We start from the raw sequence: 17,597 nt of genomic DNA on the forward strand, positions 1-17,597 counted from the left end.
TAGCTCTTGCTTAGGCTTTTTGTGTCTTGACTCCAATAATCTGATGGTGATATTTAGACAACTGATAAGTCCATAAATATTGATTTTCATGAATCAAGTTTCTAATGAGATCATGGCTAAATTGGGAAACATTCAATTGTATAAGTTTAGGTGGCCCAAGACAGATTAAAACCAGACCTAAATTAGAGCAAACATAGCTCCAGATATGCTTATATCAAAACTGTTAGTTCAGAAAAATAAGAGAATTTCTATCTCATTCCATTGTATATGAAATTAACACTCACAAAGGAAGATAGTAATATTGGCTTATATATTTAATTATTTATTTCAGAAGTCCTAATTATATTCCCACACCTCTCTGCACTGGTGCACATGTAACTTCTTTGTTCAGAGATACGCCTTTCTTTTCAAAACATATCATCTTCTTCATATAACCTCTCAGTGCAGCAAATTTTTCTTGGTGAGGAACATATGTCTATTTGCTTTTCACTCTCGAGACAGTCTCTTTTACAATGACCGTAACGTTTGGTGCAACGATCAGCATCCACCAAGGTACATGTGGCTACAGTAAAAGAAGAGTAACAGAAATTACTAATCTTTTATTTAAGCATATATTACTTCTGATTTCATAGAGTATGATGTGTACATTGTACCAAGTTTAGAAAATACCAAAAAAAAATCCACTACAACTATCTTATACCCCATGTATATATAAAATTAAAACTTGTTTTAAAATTAATATATGATTAAAAACTTCATGACACATATTATTCTCAAAAAGAATTCAAGATATTTGTAGAGCTACATGACAATGTGTATAATCTTTCAGCTATTTTTGGACAATCATGTCATATCTAAAGTTTTTAATATTTTAGGATTATGATAAACAATGTGGTTTACATATTTTAATACTTATATGATATATCCTTATGACAGTTGTAAAAAAGTTTAATTTTAGAGTTTTGGTACTGCCACAAAAATTTATGCAATTTTTGCCCCATTGCAATTTTAATTTTTATGCCTTTATTTATGTTGAATACTTTTCCTTCTTTTTATAAAATTTTTTACATGCTTTGTTGATTATATAACTGGAATTTTTTAAAATTAATAAGTTCATAAGAATTTTAAAAATATATTGTAGATAGTAACTTTTATCTGTCATATTTGTCACCAATTGGTCTTCCTTAGTTGTTGTTTTTTATATTGTTAGTTATGGATTTTAAACAATTACACTTTCATTACAAGATACATAAATATTCAATTTAAAAAATGTAAACAATTTTGTATTTTTGTATGCAGAAATGTACAAAAATAATCTATTTTAATGTATTATTCGACCTTCAAAATAAGAAATTCTTGCATAGATTTTTTCATCATAGTATTTTATTTATTATAGTATTTTTCTCTTTATATCAACTGTACTTGTCAGATATGTAGCTAACTTCATTTCTTTTAAATGATTAAATAATTATTCCACACTATTAAAATATTTTCTTCACCTCTTTAAATGATTTTCACTGTATGCTTAATGTTGTTATATGCGAAACTCACAAACTCTAGATCTCTTTCAGCTATCAATTGCATTGTATGAATATAGCTATGGATTTTTGAAACAGAAACAGCTTAAATTACAAAAATGTATAATAGAAACAGCAGGTGCTTTATTGTATTTTATTTCTTTATGTATAAACTTTAAAAAGAAAATAAAACAAACTTGCAGAAGAGTACCCAAAAATAAATGCTCAGCTAAGAGTGTTATTAAACATTAGAGACCTATATAAACACTACCCAAGTCAAGAAATAGAACATTTCCGGCACACTTGTGCCCCCTCACAATTACTACTCCTTTCACTCTTTCATTTCAAAAAAAAAATTGTCTTGATTTATATTTTGTTTAAGGCTGCTCATTTTAAAGCTTTATGTGAATGCAACAGTACAGCACATATATTTTTACATCTGATTTTATTCACTCACAATATTGTATTTTGAGATTTGTTCTTATTTTGTGTAACTATAATTCTTCCATGTTCATTATCATATAGTGGACTGTTACATACATATACTACATTTTAGCCTTATCTGCTGATGAATATTCAGGTTGTTTCCCATTTTTGAATACTTTTGTACTTGGCTCTTGGGGCACATGCTCAGGCATTTTTGTTGGGCATATCCCTAAGGGTGAAATACAATGGTAAGGTGTCTACATAGCTTCAACATTAATAGATAAGTGCCAAACATATGTTCAAATAATTGGTGCTAACTTAAACTTCCAGAAGCATTGCATAATAGTTTCAGGCATCTAAAACCTAAGAAATGCTTGATATTTTCAATTTAGTAATTATGATGCGAATGTAATGACACCTCATATATCTTAACCCATTTTATATTTCATAATAAAATGCCAATTTTTCTGATCACTGAAAAAGGGTAACATGTTTTCTTATGTTTACTGACCTAATAAATATCTATCATTTAGAAAGTGATCCATCTTTGGTTTTCTATTGGACAGTCTGTCTTTTTTATATTGTTTTATGTATGTTCTTTATATATTCCAGTTGTGTTCCTTTTGTATGCTAAATGTATTGAACATATTTTTCTCCATATAGAGCTTGCTTTTTTTAGTTGATGTTTTTTGACTGACAAAAGTTTCCAAATTTTAATGTAGTCAATACTATTTTTTCTACTGATTAAGAAATACTACTACTTGTATGTTAAAATTGTTAGTAAATTCTTTTACATTAACTTGTATGCTTTATTGTTTTGCCTTTTTCCATGCTTGCATCTCAGGCTATTTGGAATGAGATTTTGGATGTGGTAAGAGGCAATAGTCAAGTTTCATTTTTTCTTCATATGGCTATGCAATGGAACCAGCCCTATTTATTGAAAAGCTTATTTAGTACATTGTTCTGTAGTGCCATCTTTATCTGTTTCTGGGTTCTCTATTCTCCATTGATGTATTCAAAAATTTATATGTATTAGATAATTTCTGAAAAAATTACATCTAATGAATCTGAACAACAACAAAAAGAAATAGAAAATCTAAATGTTTCTAAATTCATTAAGGGAATAGAATCCATAATAATTAAGCTTCTATAGGGAAAATACCTAGCCCAGATAGGTTCACTGTTGAATTCCAAACATTTAAAGAAGAAATAACACCAATTATACACAAACTTTTCCAGATAATAGAATGTAAAAGGATGTTTCTAACTTATTTTATGAGATCTAAAATACCTGGTATTAAAACTGATCAGGACATTACAAGAAAGAAAATTACTCATTAATACAGATGCAAAAGTTTCTTGTTCACAATATCCTCCCATGATCATTTTGATATCTGTAGCATATATGCTAATAACTCTGATAAAGTTTAGTTTTGCCTTCACTTTTTCTTTACAGTTTTGTCAAAGCTTTATTAATTTTGTTAGTCTTTTCAAAAAACAAAATGTGGCCTTTTTTATTTTCTCTAGTGTCTGTTTTCTACTTATATCTAATTATGTCTTATTACATGCTTGTAACTGTCATTTTAATTTGATTTCCTTTTTTAACTTCATCAGTTAAAATTTTAGTTACATTTTTAGTTTTAATTCCTTTTAGATATATGGATATAACTACATTAATTTCCTTGTAAACCCTACTATGAACTTTGATTTATCTCATTTTTATTACTATTCAGTTCAAAATATTTTCTAATATCCATTTGATCATCTTATAGATTCTGTTACTGATATTCCAAGAAATATACACTGCTGTTCTCAGTTCATTCAGTTTCTCTAGGGTCTAATTACTTTTAAGCCTTCACTTCTGAGACTTATAAATAAATTTAATATATTATAGTTTTCTTAACAATTTAAATATCTAGAAGAAAACTCAATCCAAAAAAGCTGAAAGATCTTATCTTCATTATCTCATTTCATCTACATATTTGGAGAATGAGGTGGGTAAAGTACACCAGTATAATGATATTATCAATGAGGAAACCAAGATTCAATATAATCAAGACACTTCTTTAATTGATAAGATTGCATTAAAAATTTGCATTCTACAATTAATAATTTATTATTTCTATTTCTAGTGAGAAGTTTTACACAAATATAACAGAGATATCTATCTTACCTGGTAGAATGAAGGTCACATAACACAGAAAATGGAGATAGAAAAAGATCCTCATTCTGTAGAAAGAAGTTGTTGAAAGATTTGGTAACAGAATATAGAGACTAGAGAACTTTCCAAAACCCAAAAGATGTTTACTATTTATAGTTTTCTCATGGAAGAGAAACTCTCTTTATCTGGAAATTGTTTTAATTGTGTGTGCCTATCTCTGCTCCAGTGACTATGGCTGTGGGCAGAATTACCCAAATTGAAAACACTTGAAAATAATGGAGCTTTTGTGAGGAATCCCTCTGTGAATGATAGCTGTAAACATGGCATCTTCCTTTCATTGCTAATTAATTAATGATCAACGCAAAGGGGCATCCATGGAATAAATTTAAGGTAAATACTTATTTACTACTTCAGAAATAAAACAGCTGAACATTGTCCATTAATCTGCTGATTACTTTTCAAAACTTACTGTAATCACTAATCTGGTGTGTCAATTCATCAATATGCCTGCATATCAAAAAATTTTAATTGTATCATGTTATCCCATTAATTTCCCCCAAATTATTCATTTACAAGACCCAAATATTAAGCCTCACTTTTATCACTAATTTCTGTTACATTTTTCAGATGGAACTTAAATATTCACGAAACTCTTGTTTTCCTAGTAAAGCTCAATAATTCTCCACTTTTTTAACATTTAAATATTTTATTACATGCACACAATAAATAATGAGAAGAGACTGTGATGAATAGCAATAATTTCCTGCCCACTAGGCCCTCTAGTGATTACTAACATAAGAACAAGGATATAGTTTATATCTTATCTTGGCTTACCAAACAGAGTACATCTCTTGGTTTCTACTAAGAAAATTATAAATTTAGATTACTTACACTCTTTTCTAGGCTACCTTTATCAAATATTTTGAAGTTATGTTAATTTTTTAAAAATGTTATACATTATCTTCAATAAAACACATATTTTTCCTATCAACTGTAGTTGCAATATTAAGCCTTCCTCATTTAAAATGAAAATATTAGCCCTCTTGCTAGTTACTCCAGCAATTCTCCCCACTTTTCACATCTCATTCATTTGTTACACATTTCCTTTTATCTTCTGTAAGATAATATGTGTATTCTATGTATAATTAGAATTAAAACATATACTTTATTTTTAGACTGCAATACAATAAGTATTATTAATTATATTGCCTTTATCTATGTGCCCAATATCACAACACTTGGGTTAATCAAAGAGAAATGCTCTTGATTTCAAAGTCAAATTGACATTATTATTAACATTATTACCAATAATTTCTTTTATATCTTTCTTTTCTTCTTTCTGCTTTCTTTTTTCTTAAGTTTTTTTTGTGTTTTATTTTAATTGTTTTATATTTGGTTATGTCATTATTGGAAAGTACTTCTTCCTGCAGTTTTCTTTGTATATACTGACAAGATATAAATAATAGGCATTCCCTATCGTCAAATTTATCTGAGTAGCATAGGTGATTCCTGAGACTGCTTCATTCTAAGATTTTTCTAAACCTGCCCTCCTGAGTTTAATTTACTGTGATCTAGATCTTGTGTCTTTTTTTGTTGTTGTTCTTGTTTTTCTCCTGCCAGAATTGTTTTCAGAAAAGATTTTTTTAAATTAGAATTTCCTTTCTAAACAATATTTTTATTCTGCCCTCACATTTAGTTATTTGGATGTTAAGTCTAGGTTCAAAATCATGTTCCTTCAGAACTTTGAAGCTGTTACTCTACTAACATCCGGCATCCAGTCTTCCTGATGAAAACTCTAATGCTGGGATAGCTCCTTTTAAATGTTTTAATTTTTTTCTCTCTTGATGTCATTAGGACATTGGTTTTCTGATTCAGTCTCCCAAACTTTATGATTCACACATTTCTTATGAATAAGTTATCTTTCTGGTATTGGTGAGCTTGTATCTTTCCTCGGATCTGGGAAATTTTCTTCTCTTTCTATATTTTTTTTCCTCAGATAAGTTCTTCCCTCCTTATTTGTTTGTTTATTTTCTCTCTTTTGGGGATGTTTTTAAGTCAAACATTTAGCTATTTCTCTATAATTCTCTCTCCTACTTTTATATATATTTTTTATTTTTTGATTTTAAATAAATCTTTTACTTTTATATTTAACTTTTGCAATTTTTTAAGCAAAATTTTTTTCCTTTGCTAAAAAAGGAATATAAGTGCCATTTTCTGTTCTTTGATTATTCTTATGTCATAGAATTATAGTCCTGTATTATAGATGTAAAGGCTTCTTGAATACCTCTGTAAATACATTTTAGAGAGATTTTGTTGGTTTTTTGTTACATTATATTCTTTTCCTTGATCTGTTTTCTCAGAGTCTAGCATTCTGTTTGTCATTGTGATCTTAGATATTCATGCTGCTGATTTTACTCATATGTTGGATGAAGAACTGAATACATTGTAGGATTTCCTTGGTTGTCATGCATATCTTTTCCTTTCTGCAATGGAATTTTCATGGTAAAGTCTGTGAATGTGGGCTGAATGGGCTTCCTTACTACAAGTAGAATGCCTTATGACTCCCTATATCTTGAAGAAGAAACCTTGCTATTTTTCCAGAGGCAGAAGTTTCTATACCAGAAATCTTAGCTCTCTCCACAAGATTTTAATTATTCAATTAGATTGTGATTGTATTTTAAAAAGCTAAAAACCTCATGAGGGAAGAACTGTGGAGATTCAGTAATCTTTCTTGAATAAACAAAGACTCCTTGGATTTTTTTGCAAGTCTAGTTAATTTGCAGAGTTCTTTATAAAGTGTATTTAGACAATTTTATGACAATGTTTTTCTTCCTTTTATGGAGTAGCAGATTTTCTGAATTTTTTATGCCATTTTTCTGGAAGTCCTACCCATAATTTTTTGCTTATTGCTACTTAACAAAAATTTCTGTAGTTTGAGAGTTAAGCTCTGTTCTGATTTATATTCTTGTGCAATAAACTACTTTAAAACTTTTTGGCTTAAAGTAGAAGAAAAACACAACATTTTATTATGCTCATGAATTGTGTGTGACAAAAAATTAACATAGAATATAATGGAGTATGAGGTTGCCTATTTTCTTTATGTCTGAAAACTCACCTGAGAGATACAGCCTAGGAGTGATTTCATATTGGCTAACTCCTTCTTATCCTCCTTTGTGGGTTCCAGTTCTTCACATAGAATTATTTAAATCCTATTTCTTGGGATTTCATACTTTTCCACCTTGGTCTGTAGCCTTTCATTGGGTGATTTTATCTCATTGCTTTGGTTAATGTCTCGACAAATCTATATTGGAAGCACATTTTTCTTTCTTGAGCTTCACACATGAATATAGCAGAAAACTGTAAACTTTAAGTGTTCCTTTCCAAGTTTGCTCCTCTGACTATATTTTTTATTGAGTGATCACATAGTTAGGCAAATATTTCAAATAAGAAAACTGCAAGTTATCCATTTCTCTTAAACCTAAAATTCACTGAAACTCTTTGATTTCTTCTAAGTCAGAACTCTGCACTAAATTTTTATACTGTCCAAATTGTTGTTATAGGTTTAAGTAAGAAATACATTCGGTGGATACTTCAAATTCTGAATGCCAGGTTTTACTGATGCTTTATAATTAATAAGAAAGTTTATGTTAAAGTTATTTTAATAGTATAATAGAAATTAATGTAGAATATGGAAACTTGGAAATCCAATGAATTCATTGAAGACAAGGACAAAAACAGAAGCATTAAATATTGAAGTATAAGATGAAAGAAGTTAAACAAAATTCTTGAGGACCAAGAGAGAAGACCCTTGGATTGGCAGCCTATGTTTAAGATTGATTGTAATAGTCAGCTTTGGATGTTAGAATTAGAAGTGACTTTTCTTTTTTATCTTTGAACATTTCTATATTGTTCTAAATTTTCGTATTATTTTAAAATTTAAAAAGCTGTTAAGAAGTTTTTAATTTGCTTTTATCCTGATCACAAAATTATAAGTATATATATATAGAATAATATAATATTATAAAGAAGTAAATAAATCAGCCATGAACCCATCTCTCCAACATAACTACTCTTAGGGTTTAGTGTTTTTCCTCCCGCTGTTTTTCTCTTTTGATGTATTTTTACAGGGGTAAGGTGTTAATATATATCATTTTACTCCCTTTTCAGTTTGATTAGCTCTTTCTTAAAATTATTTTTATCAATCTTCTGTTATTATGTGATTAGCATCTATATAACTTTGTGTCCAAGAAACAAACACATTTATATGGAAACTAAGAGAAGGCACATAAACCATAATTTATGTTTAGTATCTCAAAGATCATATGAAAATAAATATTTCTGTACCAGGCAAATAAATAGGTCACAGATGAAGAGAAAAAGAATCAAAAGTCCTCTGTCTCATGGCTGGAGATAAACTTCTGCCAATTTAGTGAAAAAGATGCTACCACTCTTTTTTTCTTTATTTCTCTTGTACTAAGCCAACATTGAACTCACTAGCCATGATGTAATTGTGTAATCCAGAAGGCCAGAGATCAACAACTTAAATATAGATTGATAAGTAGCAAAAATTCATTTTTATTAGTAACATTGTTATACAGTGGTTTATAATTATAATTTATTTTTGATGGAGTGTAGTAATGATTTTGTTAATGATTGGCTTTTGGTATTCCCGTACCACACAGCAGGGGTTAACATCGCAGTAATAATATACGTATTCCCAGCTGTTGCATTCCGGCTTGCAAGCACCACGAACAAGTTGACATTCTCTTTTTCTCTCTGCAATTTCTCTTGTTTTTTTCTGTGGAACTAGGAAAAAGCAGCTATGAACATAAGTCCAGATTTAATATCCTTAGATACAGAGATGAATAAAGTAAACTCTTTAAAATGTAGAGTTGAACCATTTTGTTTCTGAAATCACGCCCAAGCAACTCTATTGAAATTTTTCCCTCTCTCAGCTGGTATAATATACTTATTTATCTAACAATATTGCTTTTGTCACCAGCTTTTTAAATTATCATTTTATAAACAGAATATTTTTAAATATCTAATTTGTGTATGCATCCTCAAGAGTAAAGAGAAAAAGACATGGAAGAAATAGTCCACATGTTCTGTGTTCTAAATAATCATCCACCTGCAACCCCTTTTCTCTCTACCCCTAGCAATCATTAGGTTGGCTGTAAAAAGCTTAATTTTGACGGTAGCTACAATAGCAGTTGGTAAAATTAATTTTGAAACAGAAGGCAGTGGGAAGTATCTAAAAAATTATAGTGTCATCACACAAAACAACAAAATAAATAAATTTAATTCTACATCTCAGGAAATTTTTAAAATTATTTTCTCAACTACCAGTTCTACTCATTTCTTCCTCCATGAAAAAATAGAGTAAATTACCTTATAAGGAGTTCATATGAAATCTCCTAACAATAATTTATTTGTTTTTATTATTTCAGAGTAAAGCATTTATAAGAATATTTTGCCTTTCACATCTTTTCTATAATAACAAATATTACCTGATGGACCACAAGACACAGTGAAGACAAAGGTCAGAAAAATACAAAGTATCTTCATTGTTGATGCAGTTACACTTGAGTAAAGTTGAGACAGATCTCAAAATGTCTCAGAATTGTGCTAGTCTTCGGTAAAAGAAATATGGGCTCTTGTTTTTATAGCCTTCTTGGCGTGATTACAGTTCTGATTAATGCTGCCTTTCCAGATTGAGTGCATATTCATGTAAGTATTGTGAAACAGCAAACAAGTATAGTAGAGAGTTTAGTGCTGTTACAACCTCGGTGAGCCAAACATGAATTCATTTCATTTTTGTAAGTAAACAATGGGGTTAAAGTATTCTTGGTCACTAATTAATTGAAAGCATATAACCAACATAATTTACATTTTCAACTACATGCTTTTTTGAGTATTTATTACATACCAGGGGCTGTTCTAAGTACCTCATAAGGATTAATTCTCACGACAAATTCTATAACATAGGAACTTCTTAATTTTCAATTGAGAAAACTGTGACGCAGGCAGACTATGTAATGGCTCACAAATTATACATGTAGTCATTGGTGGAGTAGAGATTAATTATCTCTACTCCATGACAGAGTATTTTATAGAGAAAGAAATTAGAAATATATTCTGTAATCTGAGTTTAAAAAGCAGCAGTCCAGTCCTCTTGTCTTTTGTGTACTTCATTCCTCACTCAAAAGGTACCTATGTATTTATAGCCAGACCATAAAAAATCTATTTTCTTAATATTTTCTCCCTATAAAATGCTATATGATGACAGAGCTCATTCTCTCAGCCTCCACCCTCCTCATTCTCTCAACTGTATGTTGGGTTTGCATCATGTGTAGTTATTCTCTGTACACATGGCCTGAACCATACACTGTTTCTGTGATTCAATTTTTCTAGAAATAGAAAATATTTCTATATCACTGTTTTAATACTGTTATACTAGCAATTATCATAGTTGGACTATAAGAATAATCAGTATCATTATTTACGTGCCATGTAATGATGACTCAGTCATGAAATTATCTTATTCATAGGAGAGAGCAGTGTGTTATGAATCTAAAGAGCACTAGATTTGGGTAGGGAAAGCCAATCTTGGGGTCTGGTTCTCAGCTTACCATCTATATATTTGGAATAAATATTCATCTATCTAAGCCTTAGGATTCTCTTCTTGAAGTCCAGATTGGTAGGACCAAACATATTCGGAGTTTTCATAGCAAGGATCAAGTAGAAAACATGTAAAAAATAATTAATAAGTAATTGATAAATGAATTTAAACAATGTGGTCCACTTTCATAAATCTAGAGCTGGGTTTTTAAATCCGAAAAGATATATCCTTACAACTTAATGATATTATATTATCATTAGATGAGATCATTATTTTTATTTATATTTGTATTTAATTTATATTCTAACTCCTTCTGTCATTGAGGGAAAGAAATTAGAAATATATTCTGTAATCTGAGTTTAAAAAGCAGCAGTCCAGTCCTCTTGTCTTTTGTGTACTTCATTCCTCACTCAAAAGGTACCTATGTATTTATAGCCAGACCATGAAAAATCTATTTTCTTAATATTTTCTCCCTATAAAATGCTAAAAAGAGCCCTTTGAACTATTGGAGATTTAATAAGACTAATTGTATATAAGCAGAGAAAGATAGCAATGGCAAATTTTAAAAAGCGGGCAGTATCATAGTGATTGCATGTGTAAGAAAATGACCTTGGACAATAGGGCCCATTTTTGCTTGAGTGCTACCATATCCAATTTATCAGTATAAAATAAGCCACTTCTATTGAGCTGGCCCATCAACTAAACTCATAAATTGCATATTTTCCCCTATCTGTTTAAAGGTGAAGTTGGGTCAAATTATGTCTGAATCACACTGAACAAAGGTAAGGGTCTCATTTCTCCCAGGAAGTAGAATCAAACAAGATACACAGAAAGCAAGTTATTTGAGTTATTTATTGCTTACAATGGGCATCTTATGGTGTAATTGGGAAGAAATCCAGATTCTATATTTCTATTTACAAAATCATTTTATTTGTTTCTTTTTGTTTTTTATGGAGAAAGAGACAAAAATAGAGACAGTTGAGTGAGAATGAGATTGGGGTTGTGATTAACGGATTGTGATTTTTTAAGAGAGAAAGACAGAGACAAAAATAAAGAAAGTTGGGTGAGAATGAGATTGGTGTTGTGATTAAGGGAAAAAAGAGGAGGTGCAGAGAAAATTTTTAAGAATAGAGAATTGACTTGAAATGTGTGAATTAAATAGTAAGGTGGATGAGCCTTCATATTTCTACTTAATTGAATCAGAATTTAGGAGTTTGAGATTTTTTTTAAAAGTTTTATCTTTCTTCTTACAATGTTAGATAATCATAGGCGGTAATTGTATAGTTTAGAGCTACAGGGAAGGATTTTTGGAGAGGTAAGTTCTTTGTAAAAGAGAGGGTGGTTAGGCTTTACGGATGTTCAGCTGAGAATTGCCTATGAGGGGAACTTTTCTAGGCCAAGAGGTGGATGATGCTGAGAAGAGAGACGATCAGAAGAATATACCAAATGCAATGCTATTCTCTTACAAGAGTTGCTAATCAAAATTTTGATGTTTTCTTTAAGTCAATACCAATAAAGTATTGATTTGTCAGTCAGCCACTGGGTCTCAGCTTCCACATTTTAGGAATAACAGCCTAAAACAACATATGGTTTCTTTGCAGAGCAAAACCATAACGTCATTCCCATTCTTTGCTCTTCACTATCACTCACTGCGTTATTGTAACTCCTCCCCACCCCCAAACACAAAACACAGTATATTTCAATGGCCTATTTTATACTGATGGCCACAAAACTTTAAAGTAAAAAAAATCTGTTACGTGACTAATTCTATATAACAGTGACATTGATTGCCATTTTGAGAAATTTTCAAATCTGAAAGAATCATACAACATTTATTTTACAGATGAAGCTAATAAGAATTACCAAGAAAACACAAGATGGCATAGGCAGATGCTAGTAGCTGGATTTTCTGCCACAACTTTTACTTATTTCCCCCCCAAAAGCTCTTACGTAAGCTCCAGTGTGGAGAGTTCATATATTTAGAATCCATGAATCTGAAAGACTAAGCTTCTGTCATGCCTGATTCTGCTGTACCTTATAACAACTATTAAATGCGTATTGCCTGCAGGCACTAGTTTATATAATTTACATGTGCTAATATGTTTAAACTCATGAAAGCCCTAAGACATAGGTATAATGTTTAGCCCATTTTCACATACAAAGAAACTGACACAAAGATATTTAAGTTATTTACCCAAAGTCAATCAGCTGGCTGGTAAGTGGTGAAACTGGAATTAAACACATTACATTTTCAGAGCCCACATGCTTAACCATTATTACTACATATCCTAAATCACTTGGGATAGTTGTCTTAGAGTTCCAAGGAAACTTATATAAAATGGAAATATGTGGTTTCTAAGACAAAGGAATATTATAATTTATTTGTCCTCTCTCTGTATTCATTTATTTTTAATTTTCAATTATTATGAATACATAGCAGTTGTACATATTGATGATGTACATGTGCTACCTTCATACAAGCATACCATGTGTGATGATCAAATCATGGTAATTGGGGTATCCATCGCCTCAACCACTGATCTTTTTTTGTGTGTCAGTAACATTCCAATTCTACTCTTTTCGTTATTTTGAAATATATGGTAAATTATTGTTAACTATAGTAACTTTATTGTGCTACCAAACACTAGCTGTTATTCCTTCTATCTAACCGTATTTTTGTACTTACTAGTCATTCCTTTATTCCCCACCTCCTTACTGTCCTTTCCAGCATCTGGTTTAACTTTTTTTAAGTTCTCACATATGAGTGAGGGTGTGCAATATTTGTCTTTCTGTGGCTTATTCCACTTAACATAATGTCCTCTAGTTCCATCCTTGTTGATGCCAATAACAAAATTTTATTCTTTTTCATAGCTAAGTGGTATTCTATTGCCTCACCTTTTATTTTTACAGCTGAGGGACACTACTGAATGTAGAAAGTTTGAAGAGAAACCACTGGTGGGAGTTTCCATTTTTAAGAGAATCTAGAACAACCTTGGAGAATACTAGCTCCTCAGCTTCCTGTTTATCCCAACAGATACCTTTTCTAATCTTGGTTGAATCTTCCCTGACACTCCAAGTAATGGAAAGAACTATTGCATGTTCTGTATTCTCACTTAGGACAAGTAAAAAACAATTTCTCATATGAAACTCTAGCCTGACTGGTTGCTCTTTCTCTATACTAAGCCATAAATGATCATTGAAGGCAATAACATAAACCTTGAATTTTACATCAGCTTTAACAATAAGCACTGTAATGTATGATCTGGTGAAAAAATATCGTTCAGCTTCTGTGAGCTTATGTGTTTCATCCTGATTTTGGTGATAAATTTTACAGCTTATCAAATGCATTTCTTGTTTTATGTTATTAAACATGAATCATTTTTTAAAAGAAGTTACACATGAAAATATTGATCATGAGTGATTTTCCCACAGTCATACAACACTGTTATTGCAGAATCAAATTTGGATGCCTAATAATAATAATAATAACAATAATAAAACCTTAGTACTATGGCTATGTTTCGGTTATGTCATTCCAGTAATTATCTATTCCAGTGTGAAAGAAGATGTCCGTCTCCCATGACTTAAAAAATATCCTGAAGCTCAGGGCTTTAAATCTGCAGTGTGAAGGGTGGGTGGTAAGAAAGAGGAAGGAAGGATAAAGACATGAAGCTTTAAGTGTACAGATTAATATATGGTGAGAAAGATAATATAAAAGAAAACTATAACAAAGTAGGCAAAGGCCATTGTAGTTTTAACTATTTATACAGTGATTTCAAAAATACTTATTCGAAGTTGTCTCCAGTAACCACTGCTTAGTAGAAACTTAAACAATGCTTTCTAATAAAAATGTACATCACATGCTATTATTTATTACCTCTTCCTAATGTCTGCATTGGTTAGGCTATCACTGAAGTTGGTAGTTCAGGAAAGATGGCATTCTGTAACTGTTACAATATGATTACATTCTGGTATTATGTACTCAGTAAGTAATATCAAACTAAGGAAATTAATATCATTATAGATTTAAATTTAAATTTAAAAATCGAATGTTGATTATTCTGGTGCACATTATAATAACAATTATTATTATTATTATTATTTGCCTCTTCTTCCTACTTCTGAGCTTTAAAGTTATAGCTCATAGATTCACAATAGTAATTAGATATTTATTTAATATGTTTTGCATATGATCTACTTTTGTGTGTCAATTCAAATTTTACCCAGATGAAGACTAATTTGCTCATATAATCCATGTTATTTAAATCTCACTAAACTGCAATCTTTCCTTTCCTTCAGAAGGGGTAAACCTGCACTTGTACTCCTGAACTTAAAACAAAAGTTTTTTAACAAAGAAAGTGACACTTTAGAGAAAATGAATTTCAGAATATTTAATTCAGTTTCTAATCCTAAGGGATCAGAGACTAATTAATAATGTGGTGTTATCTATTCCTTTCCCTTTTTCGGGGTGTATAGAAGTTAATGAGGGGGAACTTATGCTCAGCTTTCCAAAGTTTGAAAAAGTAATTGTAATTTACTGCTTTAAATATGGTTTGTATAAGGGGGAATGATAAGATAAATATCCAAAAAGAGCATGTAAACTGTAGCCACAGGATAATCTTTATAACCACCTTTTCTCTTTTTGTATTTTTTATTTAGCACAAAGCTTGGTTCTTGCTAGATTCCCAATAGGGAATAATGAATATTTAATTAGCATTAGCTAAATATTGGTTACTGCTTTAACATTTTACAACTATTATCTTAGACATAACAGCAACCTTATGATTCAGGTACTAATTTTACTGTCATCATTGTGCAGTGGTGTCATTGAAACTTAGAGGCAGCTAGATGTGTTGGCTCAAGACTGTAATCCCAACATTTTTGGAGGCCGAGAGAGGTTGCGGTGAGCCAAGATCATGCCACTGTACTCCAGCCTGGGCGACAGAGCGAGACTCCATCTCAAAAAAGAAAAAAAGAAACTTAGAGGCATTCATTTAATTACTTGTTCAAAGTCACTGTACTAGTAATGACCATTGCTGACATTAGACTCCAAAGCAATCTGATTCTTGAATCCATATTCTTATTGAACACACTAGAATCAGTGAATTTGTGCATGAATAAATTTCTGAAAGGCAATAATGAGCTTCTATAATGTCTTTATATACCTGTTTATAGCAAAGCTTACAGCTATTTAAACTTTGCTAAATGGTAGATGACTGATGGAAACTAAAAATGAAAGATGAATTCATGCCTGGAAATGGCAGAGAGATTAATTAAATCCGTGTTTCTCTGAACTTGACAATTTTTAAAATCACTTGGAATGATTAAAAAAATACACACCCTGAGCAACACCCCTGAATGGTGTCATTATGTTATTCGGGAGGGTGGTCTAGAAAACTGCATTTTAAAATAAATGCCCCCACCTCCATCATTCAGATATTTACACAAGTCTAATAGCACAGATTTAGTCACATTCTACTTTTGTTGGGCATGAATTCATCTACATCATTTCTTCCACTTAAGTCTCTTCGCTTCCCTTCCTCTAAAATTAAGTGATGCCTGGAATGCAGACTGTGGCATTTTCTTCATCCCACCAAGCTCCAGAGAACGTGAATATAACATGTGATTGTGGACAGACCACCTGAGTGACTAAAAAAAGTAAAAGTGTCCTTTTCACTCCTCTCTGACTGTGTGCATTGGGCAAAGTACATATCCTTTCTAAGCATCAGCTTTCTTGGGGGTACTGGGAATAAAATTAGTCATCTAGAAGAGATGAAGAGTAAATTTTGTAAGGTAAGTAGTTGGTACCTTAACTAATGCTTCTTCCCTTTAAATTCTTCCCCTCTACATTTGACTCTACTAATAGCTCCAGTAGCCTTAAGCCAGAGTTCTATCAGAAACTTTCTTCCTTTGATATTTCCTTATGCTTTGTGAGTCAGAAAACTACTTATGAAAGAAATTATGTGAATGTGTGTGTGTATACAATAATGTATGTTATACTTACAGTTGGAAAAATAAAGCAAAAAAAGAGCAGGAATAAAACAACTAAAATGGTTAAAAATATCTGAAAATGCTTGTCTATATTATCCAGAATCCTTACAGAAATATGTCCCTTGCTGATGCCACATGTGAAGCATAATTTTTCTTCACTTCTCCATAATATGAGGACCTTACATTGTTAAAAATGACCACAAGCCATATGACATCTGAGAAAATAGCCTCTAATATGAGGTCCTATTAGTAAGAATTTACTTTTAAGAGCTAAAAGTAAAGAACAGAGCCTTCAATTGCATGCTTGTGTCACTTTGAAAGTGGTCCACAGACTCTCAGAAATGAAAGAACAAGATTTATAAAGTATTTCCAAGGACTCTTTAATACAATTCCCTACTTATGAGCATCTATACCCTTAATAAGTCACCTTTATCTGGTACCTTTTGACTAAATGAACTGTTTAGAATATAGAATGAGCCTTTTCTTTGACATTAGAAAGGTCTGGATTTGAATTTCAGGCATGTTTTTACTATCTAAGTGATCTTTTAAAGTCCTATTTCTCATCTATAAAATGGTGATTGTAACATCAAACTGGGTTGTATTGCATATTAAATAAGATTATGCATGAACCTGATAAAAAGGCAATCATTAATAATTTTTAAAAATACTGAGTTCTTACTCTATGTAGGCACAACTTAACACTCTAGAATAGAGCAGTAAGCAAGAAAGACATGGTCATAGCCCTTGTAGGGTTTACCACAAGTGAAATGAGTCATATAATAATCAAGTAAATTAGTTATTTCAGATATAAATTACTCTGCATAAAATTCAACAGTGTGTTAGGAACGAGAGTGATTATCAAGAAAGGCGTTATCATAAG

General features: G+C 31.0%; 2 protein-coding genes across 2 annotated transcripts; both read right to left on the reverse strand.

Annotated features, from left to right (window-relative positions):
• Positions 1 to 364: 364 nt before the first annotated feature.
• DEFB114 (defensin beta 114) lies at positions 365 to 4,230 on the reverse strand. The gene is made up of 2 exons (XM_024249203.3): positions 4,117 to 4,230; positions 365 to 562 (listed from the first exon to the last, which is right to left on the reverse strand). The coding sequence occupies exons 1-2, from the start codon at positions 4,169 to 4,171 to the stop codon at positions 408 to 410; spliced, it is 210 nt and encodes a 69-aa protein (XP_024104971.1). The 5' UTR covers positions 4,172 to 4,230; the 3' UTR covers positions 365 to 407.
• A 4,489-nt stretch (positions 4,231 to 8,719) lies between these two features.
• DEFB113 (defensin beta 113) lies at positions 8,720 to 9,672 on the reverse strand. The gene is made up of 2 exons (XM_002816986.3): positions 9,615 to 9,672; positions 8,720 to 8,910 (listed from the first exon to the last, which is right to left on the reverse strand). Exons 1-2 carry the CDS (start codon positions 9,670 to 9,672, stop codon positions 8,720 to 8,722), a joined length of 249 nt encoding a protein of 82 aa, XP_002817032.1.
• Between the last annotated feature and the right edge of the window lie 7,925 nt (positions 9,673 to 17,597).

Source organism: Pongo abelii, chromosome 5 (genome assembly GCF_028885655.2).
Source record: "Pongo abelii isolate AG06213 chromosome 5, NHGRI_mPonAbe1-v2.0_pri, whole genome shotgun sequence".
In the NCBI taxonomy this organism is placed as follows: domain Eukaryota; kingdom Metazoa; phylum Chordata; class Mammalia; order Primates; family Hominidae; genus Pongo; species Pongo abelii.

Excerpts from the sequence above, each read along its gene's own strand:
- DEFB114 (XM_024249203.3), bottom strand. The coding sequence starts at position 4,171 with ATGAGGATCTTTTTCTATCTCCATTTTCTGTGTTATGTGACCTTCATT. Across the intron at positions 563-4,116 it reads TGTGACCTTCATTCTACCAG|CCACATGTACCTTGGTGGAT; the intron begins GTAAGATAGATA and ends CTTTTACTGTAG.
- DEFB113 (XM_002816986.3), bottom strand. The coding sequence starts at position 9,672 with ATGAAGATACTTTGTATTTTTCTGACCTTTGTCTTCACTGTGTCTTGT. Across the intron at positions 8,911-9,614 it reads TGTGTCTTGTGGTCCATCAG|TTCCACAGAAAAAAACAAGA; the intron begins GTAATATTTGTT and ends GCTTTTTCCTAG.